General features: G+C 36.3%; 2 protein-coding genes and 1 long non-coding RNA gene across 8 annotated transcripts; 1 reads left to right on the top strand and 2 right to left on the bottom strand.

Moving 5' to 3' along the window:
* Positions 1-1,989: 1,989 nt before the first annotated feature.
* On the bottom strand, positions 1,990-3,177 carry LOC141652185 (uncharacterized). The gene is made up of 3 exons (XR_012547013.1): positions 2,986-3,177; positions 2,828-2,886; positions 1,990-2,213 (listed from the first exon to the last, which is right to left on the bottom strand). It is a non-coding gene; the product is annotated as an uncharacterized LOC141652185 (long non-coding RNA).
* A 6,111-nt stretch (positions 3,178-9,288) lies between these two features.
* On the top strand, positions 9,289-22,660 carry LOC141653386 (histone deacetylase 15). 6 transcript variants are annotated; one of them, XM_074461129.1, is made up of 19 exons: positions 9,289-9,375; positions 10,770-11,020; positions 11,115-11,291; positions 11,397-11,502; positions 13,829-13,905; positions 14,914-14,989; positions 15,112-15,176; positions 17,477-17,532; positions 17,924-18,047; positions 18,135-18,260; positions 18,366-18,416; positions 18,647-18,715; positions 19,141-19,249; positions 19,842-19,921; positions 20,122-20,204; positions 20,289-20,334; positions 21,462-21,633; positions 22,142-22,253; positions 22,343-22,660. In XM_074461129.1, the coding sequence occupies exons 2-18, from the start codon at positions 10,814-10,816 to the stop codon at positions 22,150-22,152; spliced, it is 1,635 nt and encodes a 544-aa protein (XP_074317230.1). In that variant the 5' UTR covers positions 9,289-9,375; positions 10,770-10,813; the 3' UTR covers positions 22,153-22,253; positions 22,343-22,660. The 6 variants fall into 6 exon arrangements, with proteins under 6 accessions (XP_074317230.1, XP_074317227.1, XP_074317228.1 ...); XM_074461127.1 differs by having other exon boundaries at positions 9,290-9,375; positions 10,654-11,020; XM_074461126.1 differs by lacking the exon at positions 22,142-22,253.
* Positions 22,661-23,840: 1,180 nt separating this feature from the next.
* Positions 23,841-27,574, bottom strand: LOC141653385 (uncharacterized; the record flags this gene model as incomplete). Its single annotated transcript, XM_074461123.1, is given in 4 exon segments — positions 23,841-24,196; positions 24,513-24,783; positions 25,263-25,455; positions 25,556-27,574. Coding segments are annotated over 3 exon segments (1,980 nt in total). The 3' UTR covers positions 23,841-24,196; positions 24,513-24,636.

The raw sequence follows: 27,574 nt of genomic DNA, 5'->3' as shown, positions 1-27,574 counted from the left end.
TTATGATGGCTGTGGCTAGTCGAAGGGAATGAGTGCGATAGGAATTGTCCACCCCCTTGTCAGGGTTAAAACAATATCTCAGGGCCACTCGAGGAGTAATGAACTGGAAATGTGTGGCCACGCTCGGAAGGTATCCAGAGTGGATAAATCCGGTCAAACAGTTATTCTCCAGATCGAGGAAACCACTCTCGATATGATCACTTGCAAGTACGACCTGAAAGACACCTTGCATTGAGTGGGATATAGTAATAGGACAAGAGAATTGGTGACGCACACTTGTCGAGGACAAGTGGGAGATTGTTGGAATATGTGTCCTCCGACAATAATGCGATCACAATCAAGATCATAATAATCACATGTTTAAATCTCATTTTAAGAATACATGTGGGATGTAATATTCTACAGTCAACTGGTCCACACATATCGGTAATGATTGGCTGACTAGAGTTTGACATTACTGTCGTGCGACGGTGGTGATCAGTTGATCCCCTTAGGTCATACCTAAAGGGTAACACTCTTAATAGAATATTTAATTGATCGTATGACGATACGGGTTGATTAAATTACTTAAAATTGACGGACGATTTTGGAAGTAATATTTACGTGCCTTATTATAATTTAATTAAATTAGACACGGTCTAAGTAATCGAATTATTTCATTGCTTAGATGAAATTATTGTTTACAGAAACAATTGAATCTGAATGAATCATTTATTATAAATACAAGATATTGTGATTTATAATTGGCAAACCGTTTTGGTACAAGTAATTATGAATTACTAAGTCGATTTTGTACATGACGTATTTTATTAATACGTTGATTTTTAATACGTTAAAAATACATGACAATTTTACATGACTTGTGACATGTGACAAATTGACAAAGATAAAATGGAACCCATTTTATCTTATATGGATCGATTTATTGGAGGTAGCATGATGTTTAAATTGTGTTAAATAATTAAGTGGAGAGCATAATGATGATGCTAGCTTGTAGCCATGCAAACCTAGTTTTCTTGATAAGAATTACTTGTTCATGCATTGGCTCACTTCACCTCTTCTCTCCTCTCTCCCCACCGGTTTTCAATGGCCTCTATAGAGAGTTTTTCTCTCTAATTTTTATTCATTACTTTTACACATAATTTCTAGTGTGAGAAATATAATAATCTCTACATCTTATGAAAATCTAGAGAAATAAAAACTCCCATTTTCTTCTCCTCTTGACCGAAATATTCAAGAAGACAAACAATAGTTTTGGGTCAAATTTTAGTAAGATTAATATTGTTCTAGATCTAATAATATTAGTCTTTTAAGAGGTTATCTTGGGTATTCATCTTTGGGAGAGATTCTACCTTTGAATCTTTGTTCATCCATTATTGGAAAGCTCAAGAACTAACAAGAAGGAGATCTTGTTGGTGCCCAATAATCCGAAAATCATATGGTGAGAAAACGATTTCTTCACTTATTTATTTTAGTTTGCATGCATAAGATTTGTAATTAATTTTATGACTAAATTAATTTGATACATATATGAATATGTTAAATAATGAGATATAGATTTCCAACAGTTTATATCAATAAAATCTCTCTTTAATCTTCACTACTACAAAAATGATCAAAGAGAACGGTTGGTAACCGTTCTTATACGTAGTTTGGACCGTCCTGTGGCCAAGCGTTCTCTTTTATCTAAGAGAACGGTTGAAATCAAGTCAACCCGGTCTCTTTGTAACAACAATCAGAACGGTTGCCTTTTAAAACCGTTCTCTTTGATATATCAAAGAGAACGGTTGCATATAATAACCAGTCTCTTTGATAAGGCAGTTCTCTTTGTTAGAGTTTTAGATTTTTTGGCGCCTTAGTTCTCCCTTTTCAAAGAGAACAATTGTGATGGTACTAATCGCTCTCTTTGATCCTGTTATTTTTTTAAAATATTTCTATTTTTATCGTAACCCTACACGATTGAATTGTATAGCTCAAGAATTAAACCCAGAAACTCCAGCAATTTTTACACAAGAAAAACCTTCCGATTTAATTTGAACCATTAGGACAAATTCTATTGAAACAAAATACAAAATCGTATCATGTTGTTAAGAGCCTACAAAAATCGAAGATACGCTACCCTGTGCAAAACATAAATAAAAATCTTTGAATCCTCCTCACTTAGTCGCATAATAGTGCAAATAAATCAAACTTCAAAAAATTGTAATCATCATCTGCAGAAAAATGAAGCTTGCATCAGTTTCTATAGCAGGACTCTCGTGAATATTTGATACCGGGTACATAATTAAAATGGCAAGCATGCTTTACTATTTTTCTCCTTTATTTACTCTTTAGCGGCTCTTAAACACATAGAACATACCAATATATGGCATATAATTATGATAAATATGCTCATTCAAAACTCAATGTATTAGCAGGTCTAAATTAGTCAAAATTAGATCGCATCTGATCGATATACCGACAAAAGCACACGCACATGTTAAACAATCAGCACATAAGCTGACAATTTTTTCTTCACATACAAACTACTCCTAGCATTTATCATTTAATCGAAATCCATGTCCTCGAGCCCCGCAATCCACCCACAACATAAAGAGGAAGGGAAAAAAAGTTGAAGAACATAAAATCGTTACCAATCAAGTCTAGCAAATGACATAAAGGAAAGCATGAAAAAATAAACAGCAATAATCGTCAGAACTTGGAATTCACCACAGCCTTGTTTTCTGCTCGTGTTCCATAATATAAAGATTATCATCTTGTTTTCTCATTTTCAGGAACGACACTATATATGTGGATACAAGAGTAAAATATATGTGGCAAATTGTACCTTCCAACAAGTTTAGCAGGCCCTAGTTTCGCCAAAGCACGTTCCACTTCCTCACTTACCTGCTCACCATTTATCAAAATCAATCGTTTAATCTACTTAAAATGGTTACTATAATGTTGTCAATAATGAAGAATCATAAACAAGTTTAATAATCTTACAACTCTTCGAAGAATGGGTTCCAAGGACGAGCAAAGCCTTTGTAGACTATCGACCTTAAGCGCTTCAAGAATCACACTGCATAACAACCAAATACAGATGATGGATGTAATACCAAAAATCACACAATTATTGATGCATATATATGAGCATATCAGCACAAATAACCTACTCAGTATCATCAAGTTACCGACTGAAAGACTAAATAAATCCAAATATTACCTAACGTCAATACATCACCAAATAGGCACAAATTATACTTCCTCTATTGATACAATTCAAAAGCTTGAATCTTTCAGGGAAAAAAAAAACAAATTTAGTTGTGAGGAAAACATGTTACATTATTGATTTGTGGACAGTTTATTTATGTGACCATTGCATAGTTAATTCACAATGAGACAATAAAAAAACAAATTTATATCTCAGTACATCATTAGTAAGCCTCCACAATATTGAATAAAGATAGTCGTACAGTAGAATTGCTGAAGTAACCTATCTATAATCAGGAAAAACTAAATCAACCACCTAAGTGCCCATTACTGATTTTCCACAATAAATTAATAAAATGGTACTCGTAATACATACCCAACAAAATTCAAGCTGCCAACTTTACAAAACCATTTGAATAATTAATAATCGGTATTACTCCCTCCATCGAGATACTTTATTCGTTTCAATTATTATTTGGTTGTAGTCCGTTTGTAATTAAAATATTTCTCTGTACTTGTTTAATACCTTGACTTTAGTGTTTGGGTTGAAGTAAGTAAAGCGTAACTCTCAAGATTAGCAGTTTTGTTGAAGAATTCATAGTTTTAGACTTTCACAAATTCTTATTTCAGAACGCCATATTAATTCGCCTAAATTATTTCGTTTCTTCTCACAAAAAACCCATTTAGAGTGTGAGAGGTCTTATTGCGATCTCAAGTAAGGCGATCTCAAGCAAGACTGATTTTAGACTTTTGGTATTGTTGGATTTTGTTGATCTAATTACATTCAAAAATCCCAACTTTTGCAACTTTCTTAAGTCATTCCGCCATCAAGTTAGCTCAAGAGAGATACACCATGTTCACAAAGGTTGGTTTGTTACTCCCTACTGTATTACTCTCGGGCCAATGAGATTTTTCCATATATCTTGTCTGCATTCTTTATCTCACAAGTATTCAAACTTTATTATAACCAAATCTACCAAAATCACTCAAACAATTTCACTTACCCAAGAAATTGAAACCCAATTAACCCACTAAAATTGATTAATCGAACCCAATACAAGAAATGCATAAAAAACGAGACCCAAATAAATAAATTAGTATAAACTATAAAGCATACCTTTCGGAGTTTTGGAGACGGAAAATTCAAGATGGTGATGAAATGAGGACTCGACGATTGACGATGTCGCCGCTCACTTTGCTACCGTGCTAGAGCACATATCATCTGTCATTGCTTAAATAAACAAAAGTTGTTCTTTCATTCTAATATGAACCAAAATTTGTCATTTTACATCACAAAAGTTGAAAGCTAACTATTATTTGGTATGAATCGCATGTTGAAATTGAATTTGTAATTGATGAGAACAATTATGAAAATCAATCGGTAAGCCTTACCAATATATATAATCAAATCAATCAAACCCTAAGCCTAAATAAACAAAACCCTTCAAAACATTAATTTATGCAGTCAAAATAATAATGAAGGATACAGTTTATAATTCATAAAGAGGTTGAATGATTTATCAGAACCGCCATACCTAGCGCATTAGTTGTTCTTGACTTTAGATATGCGCGACGGGAGAGAGGCGGTGTGAGGATGGAAACTGACGAGCGGCAAAGAGAAAGCAGTTGTATGAATGGCCACCGACGATGCGGCGAGGTTGGTGGCGGTGGAAAGGGAGGAAATGGAGTGAGAGGAAAGGGAGGAAAGGATGATTGTACGACGATATGAGTTGGGATGAAGTGTAAAAGGGGTATTTAGGGATTTAATAGAGAACGACCAAGGATAGGGACCGTGCTCTTTGTTTTATCAAGGAGAACGATTCTGGATATATAACCGGTCTCTTTTATATTTTATGACGGTTGGTCAAACCTAACCGTTCTCTTTGTTAATGTACGAGAACGGTTTGAGCAAACAATCGTTCTCTATTGGAATCCTATATGCCCACCAAACAAAAAATAACAAAGAGACCGGTTCCGCTATCAACCATTCTTGAAGGGGCATTCACTTTGCCTCAAATTGTAATAGTGCTTGTAATCAACATTTAATCAAGTTTTAATACAAATCTCATTTCCTTAATCTCTCTCTTGTTCATCTTTCATTTTGGGTAATTGAAGATTATTCGGGTTATTATTGAGAGATTGACAACCTTCCAATCAATCATCAAGTACTTCTATTATTCTTTGCTTTATTATTGGAATCATTAGTAGGTATAATTCTCTTAATCCTTTTTTAATTATTATTAATTATCTTCATTTATTCATCATGTTTTACTTTGTTGGTATGATTGACAACCTTGCTAGCATGTTCAACATGATAATGAGTGAGTAGTTTCCTTAGCTAGGGTTAATGGGTAATTAGGGGAAACCAACATGAGGGATGATTCATGCTTAAATTAATATGTTTTCATAGTTTATTTGCTTGCTTGTTGTGATCTCAACTTATGCACATGTTATGTTTGATGAAATGCGAGCCTATGAATCCTTACATTTTTACCCATCACCTATCTTTTCAATGAGACTTGTAAGACATAAACCAACTCGAGTCTCATTAGACCATGCATATAGTTGAGTAGGGAAGATTAAGTCGACTTGTAGGTGTTGTACAATCTAATCGATTCGGCTCCGGGACCCAAACTTTCCTAGGATTGTAAGATATAAACCAACTCGATCCATCACAACAATAATTGATTGCTTATAATTTGAGAATATGTTTGTATGATCAATTTCCATGAATCCCCTATGACCCCATGACACCCTAGTGCCTTTTATCAATTGTTTACATCCCTTTTTAATCATCTTGCTTGTTTACTTTTATTGCTATTTAGTTTAGTGATCTTCTACTTCAAACCCCAAATTGTGACACCCCTAGACACCACTAGTTGCAATTGAAAATCTCATCTCAATTCCCGTCCCTTGGGATCCGACCTTTACTTGCCTCTTTACTAATTGTAGAGTTGTTTGTGGAGTTATAAATTGTGTTTTGGTCTAGGTGCTCCTAACGACAAGTACCGAAAACTAAACCTCCAAGTGAGTCCGACCAGTTCACTCCATAATCAAAATAAGACAAAATACAATAAAGATAAACAATTATTCCACAATCCATCTCCAGCTCCCAATCACACCTCACAACTGACTATACACGAAAGTGTGTAGCCCTGCCTGTGGGGGACCGCAGCCTTGCCCACCTAAGCCCCGCTCATCAACGAGCGATAACCCTGTTCATTAGTGTGCACATCCCCTCTTTTGGCGGGTTTCACAAAGGGCGAATCAAGGGCGTGAAGCCACTCCCGCAAGTGACTCCACTCAGTCGAGGACGCACCTCGCAAACATCATCAACCATCTCAACTCCAACACCCATACTCCAATCCACCAACAACAATCAATCAACAATATCAATCGAATCAATCAATTACAACACACATTTTAAATCAATTAAACAATAAACTGAGTAGGGAAACCCTACCTTAGCATAAATCTGATACGAGTCAATCAAGAAAGCTAAAATAGCTCCTTTATGAAATCTCCACCTAACAATAATCATACAATCCAATCACAATCATGCACAATAACCCTTTTCCCCCAAATCACAAAACTAGGGCAAACCTTAAAAGACAAACTGACAAAACTCATAGGACTAGTGGTTTACCGACACAATTGACGCTAGAGAGGAATGAACAACGACTCACGAATAATCAGCGATCTTGAAAGGGATTAGAGATGATTAGAGTTACGTTTGAGTGTTTTAGGTTTGGTAAAAAGTAAAGTGAAACTGTTAAAACATAATTTATAACTCTAGTCTCTAACCAACCGCGGAAATAATTACCATCAGACCGGATACTCGGTCGAGTATAGAGTATACTCGGCCGAGTATTCTTGGACAGTAACCTGACCAGAAACACACGACGCCTTACTCGGCCGAGTAAGCCCTATTCGGCCGAGTAACAGAACTTAGAAATACGTAGTATTACATTTATACCTTGGCCGTGGTTGTTCTGGGTTGTCGTGGCAGGTGGTGGGACCACCGTGGGTCAAGGGAGACCACGGTGGTGACCACTGGTTGTCGTAGAGTGGTTAAGGGTGTTGAGTTGTTTGTGTTGTTTGTTGGTGTCGGGTTTAAGGAGGGAGGATAGGGCATGGTTGTGTGGGTTGTAGGAGGCGGTTAGGATGGTGGTTGGGGGGTGGTTGGGTGCGTCGTGGTGCAGGATGAAGGTAGCTGGGTTGGGTGATGACGGTGGTGGCTTGTGGTGTCGGGTGTAGGTGGGTTTATGGGAGGTGGTGGACACGGTTTTAAAACCGTGTATATGGGGGTAATTTGGGTGTTTGTGACGGGTTTTGCATTTGAGTTATTCGGGTTTTGTAATTGAACTGGGTTTGAATATCGTGATTCTCTAATAATAATAATAATTGAATTGAATAACAAATAATAATTAAAGTGTGATAATTAATAATTGGATGAATTATTAATATGTTAGGTAACGGATTGTGAAGAATTTATAATCGGGTTCGTCTACTTTATTATTTGGATCGCTTTAAGCTGCGTAATTGGATTTGCTTGGCAAGTAGGGATAAATCCTACTCAACTCTCGTTTATTATATTACGATATGGTGGATGATATATATTGAAGTGAATTGTTTACATATTAATATCGTTGATATTGTTGGAAGGGAGAAATTATATTATATTGTGTTGTTATTAATAATTATGACAAGGTGAGTTTAATTGTTATCGTTGATTATGATATGGAATTGTGATAAGAGGTATTGTAGTCAGATGTACGTTGTTAAGGGAGTTGTACTCTGCGGTGAACGGTAGTATGTACGTTGTGAGGGAGGGGTACTATTACAATATGGCGGTACGTTGTTAAGGGAGGGGTACCATGGTAATATGAGCATGTTGTTAAGGGAGGTGTGCTAAGTCATGAAAAGGAGCACGTTGTTAAGGGAGTAGTGCCATGTGTATGGAATTTTGATTGTCTGTTGTTTGTTCTTATTGTTAGTGTTTATTCCTACTCAACCTCGTAGTTGACAATGTATTCGTGAACACCTGTGATGAACCGTAACTGGGGAGCAGTCTTGACAGGTACTTAAGATTAGCTGACTTGGGAGCTATGGGATGCGCGAGGACTCGACCAGTCTACCTAGAAGTCTAGATCATATAGCTTAGTGATCACTTTATTTATTTCCCGCTGCGAGTTGTAATAAATTTTATATTAAGTTTTAGTTTGGTTAAGTTGTAAAAAATATGTAAACGCTAAATTTTATCTAAAGTACTTTGGTTTGTTGTACTTTGTTATTCACTATCTCGGGAAACCGAGATGGTAACGCTCTCATTTACTTGGGATGCCTAGCTAAAAGCTCCTGAATAAATGAGGGTGTTACAGGCAACCAAAAAGTTTTGTCAAATTCACCCGAATTATAGGGTGGAATTCAATTCATATAAATTGCAAGTTATGAATGTTGAAGTTCCTTGATCAATCAAAGGACTCATAAAAGAGGGTTGTTGCCTTATTATTAAAAAGGTAACAAGTAACAATTAAACGAATAATTAAAGAAAGTTATTATAAAAAGTCGATTCTAATACTAATAAGTAAAAAACTCCAAAATACACCATAAAACATAGTCGGGATACAACATAAATATCGTTTTATTTAGAGTAAATTATCAATAACTCTCTTTTAAAATACACTTTTTAAAATTTACTCCCTTTTAAAAAAATGTTTAAAAATTACACCTAAAATATTGCAAAAATTTAAAAATTGCTACCAGACCCCAATAATTGGATTTTTATGACAAAAATACCCCTTTTTTTTCATATTACTACCCAACTCCTTTACAACTATGCCCACCCTTCAACCACCCAAGGACTCCACGGCTAACCACCACAATCCTCCGCCCAAACTTCACCACCGTACTCGTCATATAAGAAATAAAATAAGGGGCATTTTTGTCCTAAAAATGCAAAAGTAGGGGTTTGGTAGCAATTTTTAAATTTTTGCAATATTTTGGGTGTAATTTTTAAATTTTTTTTAAAAAGAGAGTAAATTTTAAAAAGTGTATTTTAAAAGGGATTTATTGATAATTTACTCTTTTATTTAACCGGGAGACCCAAGTGCACAAAGTATAGTAGATTAGTAGTCCACTGAGTTTCCAGTTTTTCCCTCTCAAAACCCTCTATTTTCTCTCGTAAGTCCAACCCTTCTCCTCTCTATCTCTCTCTTCATTTTTTCTTCGATTCTTCAATTTAATTCCATGATTTTGTTTTTAATTGATTGAATCTAGGTTTCTGCGCATGATACATCAGTGTTCAGTTACTTTGTTTAATCTTGAATTTGCATTTAAAATTTTAATTCAATTATCGTGTTTGTGTAGGGTTTTACTCGAAATTTATCTGCTTTTTGATTGAATCGTATGTTCTTGATTGTGAAATATGAATGCGATGTTGACCTAAATCTAAAGTTTAGGTTTTATCCAGTGTCGGAGCCAAGATTTGTCGTTAGGAGAGGAAACTAGAATTTTTTTTTGAAAATTTTAACTAAAAATCGTAAATTTAAACTTGTTCTTGAGCAATCGTCCCTGCTAGCCACCTTAACTCCGCCACTGGTTTCAGTAGTCAATTTTGAAGTTTATGCAAGCGTTGGGAGTACTAGATTGTATTTGATATATGTTGGCTCTATCATGTGACAGATTGCAGTTCAATTAGAAATGAAACTGAAAAAAAGTTTCGACTTTTATTTAATTGATATCAATCAGTAGGCGTACATACGCTGGAGAACATTTGTGAGGATCTAGTTGGTGAAAATAAAATTATTTTTGTTTCTGTAAAGCTTAGATAAAGGTTGTATGAGCTTGTTCGAAAGGAGTTGAAAATTTGACCGCTCATCATTATGTTTAGCTAAGGCGTAGATTTTTTATGGCAGAGAATGTAGGTTTATACTTTATATGATCAGTAAGTAATGTAATACTCCGTCCATTCCACTTTTATCGTCCTACTTTCCATTTTGGGAAGATTTAAGAAATAGAGGTAAAATTACTACTCTACCCCTTTAATTATGAAAATGGGGACAATGTTATTTAGATAGAGCGAATGGTAGTTAGAAGTTTAGGGGTAATAGTGGTAGTTTACTCATTTTAGTATGCCAAATTTAGAAAGAGGGCAATTAATTTGGAATAAAATTTGGAGAAAAGAGGACAATAAAAGTGAAATGGAGGGAGTATAAGACTTATAATAGGAAACATCAGTAGCTGGTGAGGTCTTTTACAAGGCGGAGCTGTGTGACTTGGGTTTGTAACTATGTCCTTCATAAGCCTTTTCTGCATTGTAGTGCATAAAGGTTAGGTAAAGTCCTGAGGGTAGCCGGCAGGGTTCGGGAGGCATGAGTTATATGCATTTGCACCCTTCAGTATTATCAGTAAATTCAAATTGGTGTTATTAATTCGTTTATCTTCTCTGTTTTGTCTTAGTCCGTTTAATGAAGCTGATGAGGAAAATGCAGTTTATAAATGTGCTGTTGATTTAATACCTTGTTCGCCAGACATAGTTGACAAATCAGTCTGCATATGATTTGCTAAATGACCAGGCTAGTGTAGAAAGGGTTTTAGTGAGGGGAGCTATTAATGCAAGATGACTCCGGAACCAGTTGAATTGGGGTATACTAATGGAAATGCGGAAACTATTCCGCGAAATAGAAGTAATAGAATTATTTGCGAGGAAATTAACGGAAGACGGGAAAACTATGACGTGAATGGTGGCTGTCCTTGTGCGAATGCTAATAGCAGTGAAGGGTATGTATCTGTCAAGTCTACAAAAGGAAGTTCCCATGTTGATTTTGTAAGTCTGGTTAATTAGAAAAGAAATATTACATAGCAGCCATTATTAGTTACTGATAGATTCTGAAAGCTTATCATCTTATCTTTTATTATAGAATGGGCCAAGTGTTCACAGAGAGTTGACATTGAAGGATTTATGTCACAATCCTGATGACTTTGAGGATGATGAAGATGATAGTGATTGGGAGCCCTTATTGGACCGTCTATCAATTAAACATTGGTCGTGCACTAATTGTACATTGTTTAATATTGATGGTGTGGACTCATGTGAGGTATGAACACATTCTCACTTCGCCTGATTTCTTACATGTGCATTTCCTGTTGATTAACGCAGCTGTTTATCAGCTTCATTAGTGTTTATTTCTATAATGCTTCAGGCATGTAATGAGCACAAAGAATCAGGAATCCTAAAGCATGGATTTTTTGCTTCTGCTGTTTCACCAGGGGATCACGTTGAGGCAGAAGTGATAGAAAGATACACAAGTATGTTTTTTTTTTTTTTGCGGTGTCTTTTCTACTGTGTTACCTAGTTGTCTACTCATGTTAATTGCTAACATTAAAAGTACGGATATACCAGCTTATGAATGTGTTGAATGTCAAGGATGAAATATATGACTTTCTTAGTTTTCATGCTTATAACGTTGTAAAATTGTGTGCATGTAATGATTTGTTCTTGTTTAGTAACCTCATAACCTGCAACTGCTATAGTGCTGTCCACTAACTCAGTTTCTCTTTCTTAAAAGTGTGCTTTGTTTCTTGGAATTGTAGTTGTCGGTTTCACAGGTTTTAGAGTAATGAAATCGAAAGGCTTTAACTCATTGTGAACAACTTAAGAAATAGCTAGAGTTATATCTGATGGCAGTAACTGTGTTTAGTCTTTTACTGCTTTGTACCTAAAATCAGATTTAAATAGAAGCTTCCAAGAAGAGCTAAATATCTCAATCTCATGGTAAATGAAGACCGCAACACCGAAACACAACAGTTTTCTAAAGGTTTTAAAGATCACCTTGCGTCCTTGACTTTATTTTAGCCAGATGTATTGAGATTTGGCCATAACAACCGACACCATGATTGCAACGAGTTGGGATTTAAAACTATGTTGGATCTTGAGTCTTGAATCTTGAACTCCGTTTGATACACTATATTCAAAGAATTCACTTGCATGTTGAAGTTCTTTATCTATAGAAAATGAAATGACGCTAAACAACTATTAATTAACATAATATTATAGGATGAGAGAAAGTTTCGTTACCTAATTCGCTCGCCCCCCCTCCGAATTGCGAATTAATTCGCAATTCATTTTCATCTTAATTCGTCCCAATTCGCGAATTATTCGCTGAGATGAGCGAATTATATGATTATATGCTAAAAACCAAAAAAAATCAGGAAAAATTGAAGTATAGACAAGATACCTGGTTATTTTGAAGTTTGAACTTTGAAGCCAAGCACAATGATTTGATTCACTATTGTAGATTTGTAGATTTAGCTTTAATTTGATTTTGATTTCTGACAGGAAGATGATTTTTTTTAGCTTTGTTGATATAAAAGGATAATCCTTTTGCGAATTGGATTCGACGAATTACCGAATTTTAAAATAATGTAATTCGCTCATTCGCCAGCGAATTGAATTCGCTAAATTGAGCGAATCGCGAATTAGAATTAAGAAAGCGAATTGAACGAATTGCGAATCTCAGAGAAACTGGGGATTAATTCAGCAGCTAGATTGTTGTTAGCCTGGCTTATACTTTTGTTGGTGAGAAGTGAGTTGGGAGTTTGTTAATGTTAGTATGTTACCTTAGAAACAAAATTTTGCCTCTTCTGCTATGTATTTAAAGTATAGTATAGAAGAACAGAACAGAAATTAGGAAATAATTAGAGCAGTAGGCAGAAGTATATAAAAAGATCAAGGTGTGATCAGTACCCTCTAAGGGGTCGTTTGGTTCAATAGCATGGAATGAAATGGATTGGAATATGATTCCATAGAGCCTAGAGGTATGGAGTTCCAAATCCATTCGCTCGTAAAGTTGTTTGGTTCTTACTAAACTTGTAGGAGGGAGGAATGGAGTTTGAAACCAAGGGGGTGGCCGGTGGGGGTGGGTATGGGATTCCAAGGGGTTGGAATGGCCGAATTGAGTTAGAATCCATTAGGTATCTAAATCCATTCCAGAGTACTCCAACCAAACATTGGAATGGAGCAAATCCATTTCAAGAGACCCAACCAAACATCCCCTAATATCCTTGAAGCTTGAGTACCCTCTAAAAAGATCCACGTGTTTTACAGCTTACACCAATTTTGGTATGCGAGTCTATCTTTCTAAGTAGGCATAGAGCAAATGTCAATGGTTTAAAAATAGGGGCTATATCTAGTGATACAAAATGCTTCCGGAACAGGCCTATAAAACTATTTTCTGGTTCCATTGTGCAACAGTGTTTTTCTGAATGATAAAAATAACTTAGGAATTAGGATGCATAATTAACTTAAAGCTGAACACTTTCTATAAATTTAACCGATAATATACTATAATACCTTATCAAGGGTTTTTGTGCTGATAGGTTGCATCCATTGGCAGCTTTTCTGATTATGTGTAAGCTCCGGTTCTGGCACTTTAGTACATCATTTTTTATTCTGCTTTGCCTCTTAGAGAGTCTTGATGTTTTTTTAGTGCTCATATTCAACAGTGTCTTTACTGTAAATGCAATCTCATGCTGAAGTCTACGCTTATGTATGTCCTGACTTGCTTATACTCGAGAATGTTGGATTTACCTTATCATTTTTTAGCCATGATTTCATTTTATTTTGCTCATGCAGAATCATTGTCTGATAGTCCAGCAGCTGGGTGTTCCACTGCAGTTGGTTTTGATGAGAGAATGTTACTACACTCAGAAGTATGCTATCATTTCTTGTGTTGTCATATTCTCTTTGGTTTCATGTATGTGTTAGTTGTATATTTTTTATTTTTTTTCAGTTGGAGCTATAGTTTTCAATCTAAGCCTCGTGTAGCTTACCTTTTGGGGTTGGAAGACTTCCAAATTCAACCAAGCATTGTTTAAATGACCGCAGGCAGTGATGCAACCAGGTTTTGCAGTTTTTTTGTTGTTGGAGGGGGGTGGGGTGTTATTTTCATTAATATTTTACTTCAACGAAAAAAAGAAATATCAGAAGTATGTGGAGACAACTGCATTAGAGGGAAAATTCAAAATAGGACAGGAGGGATTGGAAATCACTCAGTCCTATCAAGATGATAGTTAGATTCTAAGTTAGAAACAAGTTAGAAATATCAGAAGTATCTGGAGACAACTGCATTAGAGGGAAATTCAAAATAGGACAGGAGGGATTGGAAATCACTCAGTCCTATCAAGATGATAGTTAGATTCTAAGTTAGAAACAAGTTAGAAATATCAGAAGTATCTGGAGACAACTGCATTAGAGGGAAATTCAAAATAGGACAGAGGGATTGGAAATCACTCAATCCTATCAAGATGATAGTTAGATTCTAAGTTAGAAACAAGTTATGTGATAACATTTGTTAATATCTTAGTAACTCAAAACTGCTTGAAAACAATGGATTTGGAATGTGTGTGCGGTTTCTACTTTCATACTGCAAAGTTGCAGTACATCTGATGTAGTTTTAGACGGAATTTTCTAATGGGTCTTGCGGAAGAAACCCTGCTTAATGTGTTTTAGGAGGGTTCTTCTGTCTCTGTGAGTCACTGGGTATCTTTGTAATTACTAAGATATATGGGCATCAGTGTCTCAAGTCCTGTTCAAATTTGAAAAGTATACCAGAATGAAATTATCATTGAGAAATCTGATAAAGGAAACATTTTTAAGGAGTGCTTCTTTTGGTATTGTTTGATGCTAGAACCTAATTCTACATTTCTCTACTTAACTAGGTTGAAATGAAGTCCCATCTTCATCCGGAAAGACCTGACCGTCTACGAGCTATTGCAGCTAGCCTTTCTACTGCAGGTTTTACATCTTTGTTTTCCTTTGTTCTTGTAGATGCAAACACCTCTAAAATCACTGATTCCTTCCGCATTGAGTTTGGATACTAAAACTGTGCATGCTTCATACCATATTGGGTTTTGTAGGAATTTTTCCTGGAAAATGTCGTCCAATTGCTGCTAGAGAAATAACTCGAGAAGAACTCCAAAAAGTAATATTCGCTTGTGTTCAACTGGTGTACTTGACTGCTTGTACTCTGTTGACTGCTTGCACTCTTATGTTGTTTGCTTGTCGGCCTGTGTCTGGTGCTGAGTATTTTTGGTTTTATATTAGCACATGCTTGAATGTTTAGCTTGCAAGTGGTACTCTTTAGTGATTCAAGAATATTTCACGACGTTTCCCCAATCGAAGAATACGTTTCAGAATTGAAGTGTTTAAATCAGAGAAAAGAGTACATTTGGGCAAGGCGTGGGGTGGGGCATTAAAATTAACAACATTTAAAATTGAATCTCAACCATTATTTGGCACTGGACCATCCTTTTCTTGCAAGATAATGGAGAGGATCCTTATATGCGAAACATGGCTAGAAAATGCTTTATAGGCATTCCCTATATTCTTATGAACTACCTTATTTACTTCTGCACAAATATTAAGGAGGCCAAGTTGATAGAAAGTGGTAAGGGTAAAAGATGAATTATAAGGGTTAATTAGGTGGGTGTCGAGTGATTAGGCATAGGTGAATTTAATTCAATTTGTAAGGGTAAAAGAGACATTTTAGATCTAAAATTTTGCGAATAGTTATGAGGCAATTCATTCAATAGGTCAATAAAGGAAATCGGGACAATTTCTAAGTATAGGACAATGTGATGATTTTTTACAAGTTATAGAAGGTTAAGCCTTAAGGTAGTAAGTTTGAAATTGTGTGTATAAAAGGTTTGGGGTTATTATTATCAGTTTTTCCTTATTTAAATACTACATTCATTCCTAATCTCAGATCGGAATGATTTTGTTTATATCTTAAGGATGCTGAGTGGGAAGTTTATTCTTGGTCGTTGAAAACATTGGGTCTTTGTCTGTTGATCTTGTATTAAAAGAAGAGTAATTAAATTCTTACCAAAAACGATAGAGTAACTAAGTGAACAAAAGACAAACTGTCACGGTCAGTTATTCGGTGCGTCATTCGTGGTATGGTGACTACGTTTTTTTCGGTGCAAATATGTCAAAATATGTTCCGTATAAGATATAACGAGCTAACCCGCCTGGAGAGCAGGAGTATGACATGAAGTCCTGAAGTACATTTTGGTGTATTTAGGGTAGATTTGATACTTGTCACTGTTTACTATCAATCTGCGGGAAATTTTACTTCAAGCAAAGAAATCAACGAATTGCAAGAATTCGTATGAAATCGAGATGAGAAGGTAAACCATTTAGTAAGTTGGTTGACATAAAAGGGAGTATAAGATGTTGGGTATTTATGTCTGGTTATGCTTTTAGTAATAATACTCCCTCCATAGTCCAGCCCATTATTATCTTCCTATTTTGACTTTTAGGGTCAAAAATATAACAACTTGACCAGAAATAAGTGTGAGATAATTAAAACTAACACATTATAACAAAATATTTACATTCCGTACAAAAATCTTTCGAACTTTCGAAAATATATTTTTTGGATGAAAAAAATGAATATAAATGGAGAAAAATCGAGTCGAAGTGTTGTCTTGAAGATTGTGTAATTCAAATTAGGAAGATTATTATGGGATGGAGGGAGTACTTCTTTCTTTGATGTGTTTCCCTTACTTCTCTCGTCATTCGTGTTTGGTTTTCTTGTACTGTTAAATAGAAATTGCCATTGCTTTACATGTTTTGCTTCCTTATTTAATCAAATGTTTGTTTACTCAAATAAAAGCTAAATACTCCCTCCAATTCACGATAAACTTCCCTATTTCCTTTTTCGTCTATTCACAATAACTTCCCTATTTCCTTTTTGTAAGTGTTTGTGTGGTCCAAATTTAATTGTATGGTGGGGTAGTGTATTTGTGTGGTCCAAATTTAATTATATGGTGGGGGTAGTGTGTTTCCTTAATTTCCGTGTCAAAATGAAAGGGGAAGTTTATTGTGAATTGGAGGGAGTATTTTTTTCTCTATTTCTAACCTTGACCGGAACTGGGAAGTAGTATCTGTGTTACTTTCACACCTTTTGCATTAGAAACGAAGAGCGCTTGTGTTTTGAATCTTCGAGATTCTCTTTTGATGTTTGAGTGTTGCACATGTCTCATTAATATCCACAAGTATGTTCGTTCTGCTTTAGAGTCCATTAATCACTTTTTGAACTTAATGACTTGGGTTTTGAGTTCTGGTTTGGTGAATTTGCAGGTACCAGTTGTTTACTAAATAAAAGTGCTCTCTTTATTCCTTGTTCTTATAGATTGGTTGTATAGTCACCTTTTTCCTGTAGAAATACCCATTTATAATTTCTTCTTTAAAAGTTGGCTGCATGATTTGTATCCTCAGGTTCATTCCATGGAAAATATCGAAGCTGTTGACCTCACTCGGCAGATGCTTTCTAGGTCTACCTCTTTAGCTCCTATTGTTACTATATACGGAGTAGTATATACTTGATGTTTCTTTCTTGTACCTCTTCTCTCCATTATCCTTGAGAAACCCATGTTTTGTTGACTTGTGGGCCTCTATAGTTACTGCATGCTTCTGTGGTCATGTAGTGATGATAACTGATCGTGTCACTGGATGATTCAAGTTTGCCAAAGAGTAAAAAACGACCCGATGGGTCATTAGTTGTTTGTACTGTATCTTTTTTTGATGTACTCGGAAGCTTGCTACTTGACAGAAAAATTGCTATGGTTTTTAACTTGCATCTATTTTCTCACAACTTCAGCTAACTTTTTTCATGTGGTGAAGTAGAATGTTGTGCGGTGACCCTATTTTTCTGTTACTTTGCAGTTATTTCACCCCGGACACGTATGCAAATGAGCATTCAGCTCAAGCTGCTCGACTTGCAGCAGGTTTATGTGCTGATCTTGCATCAGAGATCTTTTCAGGACGTGCCAAGAATGGCTTTGCCCTGGTAAGAATGAAAATTTATTCCTAATGATAGAACATTATTACGTGAAGGATGTTGTCTTAACTCTTAACTATATTTGGAATGCACTAGGTTCGGCCTCCTGGTCATCATGCTGGTGTACATCAGTCTATGGGTTTCTGCCTTCATAATAATGCAGCCATTGCAGCATTAGCTGCTCAAGCTGCTGGAGCTAAAAAAGTGATGATTCTAGATTGGGTAATTAAATATATTTTTCTTTCTTACTTTTCTTATTGTGTGTACTGCAAAAATTGCGTGTGAAGATATTGAGAAGCTGTTTGACTTGGATTACTTTGTTTGCAGGATGTGCATCACGGGAATGGCACACAAGAGATATTTGATAAAAACAAGTCGGTAAGCTATGCAAGTTTTATTTCCTTTTATGTGGATGTATGAAACTTAGTTTCCTGCCTGTATGTATGTAGACTTAGATCTTTGTAAAGATGTGTTGTTGGGGCCATATCTCTCTTCTGAAGATCGTCATGCTTTGCATTTGCCTAAAATGTTCTAACAAATACAGTAGTACTAAATAAATATTGCAAAGAATATGCTAAGGCAGTTGGGTTGGGCTTGAACTTGTGTAGGTCCTGTACATTTCATTGCATAGACATGAGGGAGGCAAATTTTATCCCGGAACTGGAGCTGCTCATGAGGTAATTTTTCCACACCTCCTCTAGCTGACTCTTTGTATTCCCAATTGTATTGGCTCTTTTTGTGGTACGGAGAAGTACTATATTGTGGACTTAAGTAGGACTTGGGAGATGCTAGGGTGTGTCCTTGAGCCTAATGTTCTATATTGTTTCTGAATTGTTAATTAGTTATTTTATTGATTGATTGCACTAGCAAGCGACTTTCTGTTATTGGCTAATGGAATGCCCCAGAGGGTAGCAAGGTAATGATGTCTGGATTATCTTGGCTTTAACCACGTCCCTGATAATTCTTTACCATTCTGCTGGCTTGTGTAATCGTATTCATGTCCTTAATAGTTTGCTACTATTCTTATGGCTTGTGTAATCATACTTGGCAATTTGGCATGGTTAGATTAGTATTAAATTTTCATAAATGCATTTTGTTGCAGGTTGGCACGTTGGGTGCTGAAGGTTACTGTGTGAATGTCCCTTGGAGCCGTGGCGGCGTCGGTGACAATGATTATATATTTGCATTTCAACATGCGGTGCTTCCAATAGGTGACTTTCTACAGTTCTTTATTTTTTTTTATTTTTTTATTTTGATACTTATCAAAGGTAGTCTTTTCCCTTTGAGATATTATTCTTTTGCCTTTTGCCTTTTTATTTTTGGTACTTAGCAAATATCATTATTATTATTATTCTTTTGCCTTTAGGATATCTTAAACAAAATGAAAATGGCGCTTAAAACCCTATGTTGTATTAAGGGTTAGCAGTTGGTTGTCATGTTTCCAGTGAAGATCACCTGCAAACATTATCTGTTATTGTATGGGTCTATGGGAATTGGGAAAGCTGTGTATAATCCAATTCCCTACACCTCGTTTTGAGCATTATTAGCATTAGTGTAATGATAAGTAAAAAGTGGTGCTAAAAATGACTTTGATCTTCTCTTCCTTTGGGGATCTTCCTTTCCCTCCATTTTGCAACCTAACAAGCTGTCAAATGGATTGAGGCGGAGACGTATAGGGTGAAGCGTAGACCCTTTAGTAAAGGGAAATTTCATTGGTAGCCGAGTTTTTCCTATTGTGGTTGTAATTTGTATTGCAGAGCTCTTTAAAACTATTACAACAGTATTAACATTATCTATGTGCAGCTCTGGAGTTTGCTCCTGATTTCACTATCATATCAGCTGGATTTGATGCAGCAAGAGGAGATCCTTTGGGTGGCTGTGATGTAAGGGTTACGATCCTCTTAATTTTACTTGTAGTGACTTTAAGGTTAACCATATTTAATGACCCTAAAGACTCGTTATTTAAATTTAGAATAAGCAAAATTGATCACAAAATTGTTCTATTATGAAAAAAAATTCTTGTAAAGCAATTTTCCACACAAATTTTGTCATGAGTTATAACTTATGCTATAAATTTTTGTAGGTTACACCTGCTGGTTATGCTTGCATGACTCACTTGTTGAGTACTCTTGCTGGTGGTAAATTGCTTGTAATTCTTGAAGGCGGGTAAGTGGTTAACTGCTGATGATAATGTTTTATTCTTCTTCGTATTTGCTCATCATTCTAAAGTTTGTTTAATTTGGATTTCAGCTATAATCTGCGGTCGATATCGTCATCTGCCACTGCTGTAATTAAGGTACCTTATATAAAGTCTTTACAAGTAGTAAATGTTTTGCTAGAATAGTCCGCGTTTTACTTGTATGGCTCAGGTGTGAGCCATATTTTGTCTCAGAAACTAATAAGGATTAGTCCTGGCCTCCTGGGAGAAAGCTGTTGTATAAAATTTGGATGATGGGTTTCTTGCAATGAGAAGTGGAGTTGAGAAATACATCCATATGTCTATATAGTAACAAGAAGATTGCTAGCATCACCTAGCCCTCTTGTTGTAAAAATTACTACTAACTAACGAGTCCTAACTCAAACGTTAAGTCTTCATGAATTCTTTCTTTCAAATGCCAAATGTTTCAGTTCAAGTTTTTCTATCTCGTTTACAGTCACCTTTACATATATTAATCTTCTCCTGCCCCTGAAATCCCAACAAACCTCATTTTTATGCCTGCTAACGTGTTCCTCACTTGTTTTTCTTCTTACATGGCCAAACCGCCCAAAACGAATTTGTTTTGTTTTTTCTCCAACTATGGCTATTGCTTTATGTCCACGAGTCCGACATCCATTGTACGTGCACTCATGTTTCCCACACTTATTTGATGAATCATTTAGTGTTATATATCAGTGTCGCACTAAGCTGTACAATTTTTCATTTACAATATTTGGAGTATGCTTGATCACGTAGAACTCTCGTGGCTCTCTTCCATTTCAGCAAAGTTGTGTTGATTCTATGGGTAGCATCTTATCGACCCTCATTAGAGAAAAAACTCAGAGATTTAAACAATCTTTTGTATGTAGCTTGTCTATAGGACTTGCATACAAAATTATGTTGCAAATTTGTGCACATTTTTCTTTCTTGTGTCTGTAGTTTTTGCGTTAGGCAGTTGGTCTTGCTTCAGACGGGCCATTTTGGTTTGAAGCAATAAGACGGGATTTTGTAACCATTTTACGGCCAAATGTGACCACTATTGAAAAACAAGTTAGCATAAACTGGAACAGTGGCTGTACCATTGTGGTTACATTTAGCCATAAAATGGTTACATATGCCCGTTTGAAGATTCTTCTTCAGACGAAAAGTAGTCGTCTGAAACAAGAATTTGCGGTAGTTATATTCTACACTCAACTAATGTTTTAAACATTTTTGCTCTGTTATAGGTGTTGCTTGGTGAAACCCCTGATAACCAATTTGATGGTGTTTCACCTACTGCTTCTGGCATGCAAACACTCTTAGATGTTCTGAAAATCCAAACAAACTTTTGGCCTTGTCTGGGTTCCAACTTGATCAAACTGCAGGAATGTTGGGAATCATACCTGTTAGGGAAGAACAGTGAGTATATTAATATAAATTTTTCTATTATAATTCTGTCTCTTTTTCTAATCAGTTCATCTCCCTGGCTACATGTTTTTCCTTCAATCGCTTTCATTTTCTTCTCATCTTTATCCGTAGAGGGAATACAACAACGACAACAACATTATCCCAAATCCCCAAAAAGCCACAATGACCAGCAAGGAAGGTCTGATATACGCAGTCTTACCCTTGTGTTGGTTAACACTGAGAGGCTGTTTTACATGATCCATGGTGAAAATAACTTTGAAAATCGCATCGAAAAATTGCTGATTCACAAAGGTCACACAATAAGACGTGCAACAATTCAAATTTGTTCAATGGAACAATGAGTCCATTGGGAATGAAAATACTATGAAAGCACCAAATAGAATCGAAACACTGGATCTTGGTGTGGAAGGGCAATAAATGTTCACTTAAACTTCATCAGAGTAGATTGAGGGTGGGGGTGGGTTCAATGTACTGCTTCTGAGTTGTCAACGGAATGCAGGTTTCTTTTGATGATTAATGACCTTCTGGATTGCTTAGCAATATGATTAAGTTGTTCATTTAGGCTTAAATGGATCATCCTCTGCCTTTTCTTCAGAAGCTGAGGACGATAGGTAGAATTTGATCCCGAATGTTGGGTAACCACATGATTGATTTATGATGGGCTTCTTTCTACTAAATGTTTGGTTTCATGTTGTTACAGGAAAGGCAAAGAAAAAAAGACCCCGAGTTTTGGTACCACCCTTTTGGTGGAAGTTGGGAAGAAAAAGGTTTCTGTATTACCATTGTTGTCGGCGGCTTGGTATGAAACCGTAGTGATACTAGAATCAACTAATGTAATGATAACGCTAGCGCTATCTGGTGCCTGCCTCTTTTTGATCGTCATCCTGGAAGTTTTAGCTAGATAGCTCTTAATGGAATTTATTTAGCCTTTGGATACTATTATTAAATCATGTAATATTGTCAAGTAGGTAATTTGCATTTTTTTTCCGTGATAGCTCAAGCTTGCTTAGCATTTTGTGAACCTCAACTTCTTGAACCTTTGCAACCAAGGCCACTAGGGTAAAAGGTGAGATCAGCATTGCAAGCGTAATGTCTCCAGTTGGGCTGGATGCTCTACCCGGTATCTTTCCTCTTCTATCTTTGACCTAGTTCCAGGACGGCAACTGTTATGTCTTGTCTAAGACATAACCGGACAACTAAATTGCGTCTCCATTTCATACCAATAATAGTGATTCTAAATTGCTCACAAGTTGGCCTATCCAATTGCGTCTCATTTTGATTGGGCTGACGAGGGTGGTTTTCAAAGGCAAATTTGAAGGTTATTAAATAAACTTGGGATTCATTTACGAGAAAAAATGTCAGACTCTGAATCAACATCGCCTGGATTCGAAGTGTTATTAACTTATTATGGATGTTGTGATTGATCAAATACATATATAGTGAAACACTACCCAAGTTATACTATTGAGGTCATGTTAAAGTGATACGACAACAATAAAAGAAGTCGGTCCCAAATTCCATGAGCAAGGTCTTGCATCAACACCACATTTTCGATATCAGTTTGTGCTAGCAAAGGAGGTCAAGACACCACCAAATGGACTGAGCGCCCATGTGGTATAATAATGGGCATAGTCTGTATAACATAATTCGGACTTCACTTGCCAGAGCAACAGAATAAAAGAAAAAAAAAAGGTTAAAAAGCATCTTAGGAGGGTTTCATTGATGTGGACATGTGGTGACGGTAAATGATCAAGTAATAATACATTAGTATAGATCCCGCACGAATGTACGATTTTTTAGATATGAATATTAAAGAAAATGACAATTGTACTACTGATTTGAAATTTAATTGTAAATTTATTATTATTAATATTTTACATTAATCGGTGGAAAAAAGAAAATTCAGTATAATCCAGCTGTAGATATAATATAACGAAAGCCCAATTGCGAGATGATATAATGAAAGTCCAATTATAACCAAATTCATTTAGGCGGGAAAATTTGGGAGATATCTTATTCTTTTAGTATAAGGGGATATAAGGGGGATTAGTAGATAGGTTCTAATTCCAGCAAAAATGATGATGATATCACTGCTGCTGGTGCCTTAGAAGCCTATTTTACAGAAATGAGGAGCTCCCTTGAAATAAACTAAAATGGAAAATGTAGGTAAACGTGCCAAACTCAGGTAACAAATTCGGTACCAATCAACCCAAGCAACTTTTCCAATAATGAACTCATTCATTTCAGTATCCTATCTTCAACTTCATGAAATAAGATATTATCTGTTGTTTCTATTTTGGCAGAATCCAAAGGAGTTGTGGTGTGGAACTTAAAGCCCAAATAATTATCTAGAGATCAACAAATGGTCGAAAATTAACAAAAACAAAACATAGTGATGTGATTACCACTCTTGAATCTTGAATCTTGACTTCAGAATACATATAACCTCCAGGCTCTTTTGCATCCTTGTTGGCTTTCAATCCGTTCTTCCATCTTAAATGCTGAATCAACTGCTCTACAACTGTCCCTCAAGAGTTGAAACAGGGGGAAAACCCTAAAAAAAAAAAAAGGATTTCACGAGTTGTTCAATATAGTTGCTTGCTTTCATTTCAAAGACATTGAAGTTTTAGTATTCCTCAACCTTGGAATATGATAGAATAAAATAAAACGACTCACTAAAATTTTAATGTTTTCTGGATTCTCAAATAGCAAAGCATCAATCATACATTATATGATGTAACCTTTATTATGTACATTCCGATCTCCCATAACGCCTCCAAGGGAGGGGGCCATCAAGACCCTAGGGGAATGTTAGTTGTAGTTGATGATTCACAGAACAGCTAGATGAAGAAAGAAGTCAGGAGGCTTACCATGAAGATCAGCCAATAAACAACTCTTGGAAAACACTTCTATGTAAAAAGAGGAATCCTCTGAAGTCACTTGATGGGCACGCTAACCCCACTGTCATTATCACAGGTGAATCTTCAGAACATTTTATGTACCCTGTAAAAGAGCTGCTCGCTCAGGATTCATTAGAAGGAGCTGTTGCATATCCTTTGGTAAAACATCAAACACAGCCTTTAGATCTCCCTGCAGCTTCTCTTGATTTTTCTTCGAGTCTTCTCCATTCATTCCAGATTGCTGTGATAGAGTGAACATTTTGATGGGAAGTCAAGACGGGAAACATTATAATCAAAGGACACTTATCGTCTTATCGATCACGTCAATGATTTTTTTTCCTTTTTCTTTTGCGTTTCAACACTTCAAGAACAGGAAACGTTAATAATCAGGCAAGAGCAACAAATGACAACAGTAATCTCACTTTTGTTGATGGTGAGACTTTAGTTCATAATTATTGAACAACAGTAATAATTTTAAAGTTTATGTTCCTCTCAACACTCCCAAGACTAATCTCACTTGCGTAAACATTTCAATTTCTGGCAGCTTGTGCTTTAATGGTTCTCTTTATATTTCACAGTGGCCTTCTTATAAAGATGTTAAGTCCGGAAATAAGAAATATAATCACCGCTCCCCCTCAAACAAAAAAACCCATAGCTAAATTAACACCTTTCTTATAACAATCACAGCAACAAAAGGGACAGAACTGCATGTAAACTCACCTGCAACTCTCCTAGAAGATGTCTTTCAATTGCATTGAAAGAGTCCACAACTTCGATTTCAGACATCTTAGATAAAAAGGGTTGAATGTCAGCCTTCAATCTTGCTTGTTTCCAGAATCTGTGCTGCTCTTGCTCAGCAACTAAACGTCTTCTAGTAAACCATGGCTTAAAATTACGCCCCTTGAGGAAACGCCTATATAAAGATACAAAACAAACCCCACAGTTATTAACTATAAAAGCCTAAAACAACCAAAAAAAACACAAACATAAAAAAGATTATTAAAACCCACTACCTGTACAAATGAAGCCAGTTCGATCTCATACGCTTTGATAAGAACTTTCCTGGACCTCTATCTGCTAAAGAAGATAGAAATTCTTCTGCAGTAAAAGAAGGGAGTGGTGGAGGGTCAATAAATGGTGATGACCCTTCAGAGGGCGTAGTAATCTTGAAATATGGTCCAAAGGGAGACAAGAAGTTGGTTGTGAGCTCCAGAAAATGCCGACGTAGTATCTCATTGTTAACAACTGACATAGATTCCTCAACCCTTGGTGATGCACCAGCATCAATAAGCCTATTTAAGATAGATGTGTCAGGCTTTGTTGTTGCAGCATAAGTAGTCCAAATAGCTTCTTTGTGCTCCGTCATCAGACAAAGAGGGCCTTCCCTCCGTAATTTGACTGCATTCAACAAGCTTGATGGAGAAAATCTCCTCAAAGAAAGCTGTTGAATGCCCAACCCTTCTGACTGGCCACCTGCTCTAACAGCAGTGGACCTCATAGCAATGCTAGCACGGCTTGAAGTCGCTATTGCACTTCCAACTGACACAACGTGAGGAAGATTACGCAGTGCTTTTAGAAAGAAAAGATTTGTTACGCCCAATATCATAGGAGGAAAGGTGTCACTATCTTGAAGTGAATTCAAATGGGCAAAATCAGGATTGTGTATGGTGAAATAAGGCCTGAAATCGACACTGCAAAGTAGTGGGGCAACCAAACTAACGAGACCTGCCACAGCCTCACAACACTGAGGAGGAGTAGGTGCAAATATAAGAATTGGCTCTCCAATGAGTACCAACTCCCATAGAACCCAAAGCTGCAAGAGAATTCCACGAAATATACCAAAAAGGTCAGCATCATGAAATAGTCCATGGGGGATGGACTGATTTGTTGCAAGAGATGGAATCATTAATGAGCCAGAGTCTTCAAGCAACGTACTTCCACCCAAAGGCAAACTATAAGAAGGAGGAAGCTCCGCCTTGAGTGTAGCATTACCAATGGGAAGCTCCATTAACTTCCCCGGAATAGGAGCTGACCATGTTGATACATAAGAAGCAATATGCTCAAGGGCTTTTTTCCCAATATCAAAAAACAAAGGACCCATGATTTGCAACAAAGGTCTAAACACACTAGAATAAGGATTATGAGACAAGATCACCACCGACTTTTGCTCCCCACCCCGTCTAAGCCTCTCATCATGCCTTTGCCTATTAAACACAAACCCATACAAATACCTAGAACCATCGTCATTTCCCCCATTCTTCATCCTAAAAACCTCCACATTCGAAGAATCTCGAGATACATCCCTGTCCCTATCCCTACCCTTATCCTTACCAACTCCATCCATCTCTCGAGAAGGCACATTGGCTTGCTCAACATCCCCACACCTCCGAAACCTAAAGAAGAAGATGCAGTCGTGGATACTCGACCTATTATGATGCTGGGATACGGAATCAGGGAACGAACTAAAAGCTGTTTCGAGCTCCTCATCCTGATTTAAACAACCAGGGGGATAACACTCCTCTATCACCTGACCTTGCTCTAGATCAAACCTAATTACACAAAATGCAACAATCCATCGGCGTAACGCCTCCGTATCAACCTCCGGAGGTTTCGGTTGATCAGACTTTATAGAAAACGACGAAGAACGGCTCATTTCCCACAGTAATTTCAACTGATTATCATCCAATTGAGCAGCATAATATCCACAACATTATACTAAATAAATCCTTGTAAATTACCAACTACACTTCACTTTCAAATCTTAACTAAAGTTGATCAATCTATGACAGCAAAAATTACAAAAGATAATTCAACAATTTGCTCGAGAAACGGAAATTAACGTAATTTATATGATTATATGAATGTCGATTAAATAATGATTTATATAAAAAGACAATACAATAAATTTATAAAACTCAAGAATTAGAAGGATGAGTTTGTAGAATTCGGAAATTACCGATTGGATTTCGGCGAGAAAGAACGACAAATGTGGATTAAAGAAGGAGAATAAGGGATCGAAGTAATTGGAGATC

This window comes from Silene latifolia, chromosome 4 (assembly GCF_048544455.1).
Source record: "Silene latifolia isolate original U9 population chromosome 4, ASM4854445v1, whole genome shotgun sequence".
NCBI classification, from domain to species: Eukaryota; Viridiplantae; Streptophyta; class Magnoliopsida; order Caryophyllales; family Caryophyllaceae; genus Silene; species Silene latifolia.
Note: the sequence above shows the minus strand (reverse complement) of the source record. Positions and strands in the feature narration are given on the sequence as shown.

Bases quoted from the DNA above. Each gene is read 5' to 3' on its own strand.
- LOC141653386 (XM_074461126.1), top strand. From the start codon at position 10,814: ATGACTCCGGAACCAGTTGAATTGGGGTATACTAATGGAAATGCGGAA. The intron at 18,261-18,365 runs GTAATTAAATAT...CTTTGTTTGCAG, and splicing joins AAGTGATGATTCTAGATTGG to GATGTGCATCACGGGAATGG. The intron at 19,250-19,841 runs GTGACTTTCTAC...ATCTATGTGCAG, and splicing joins ACATGCGGTGCTTCCAATAG to CTCTGGAGTTTGCTCCTGAT.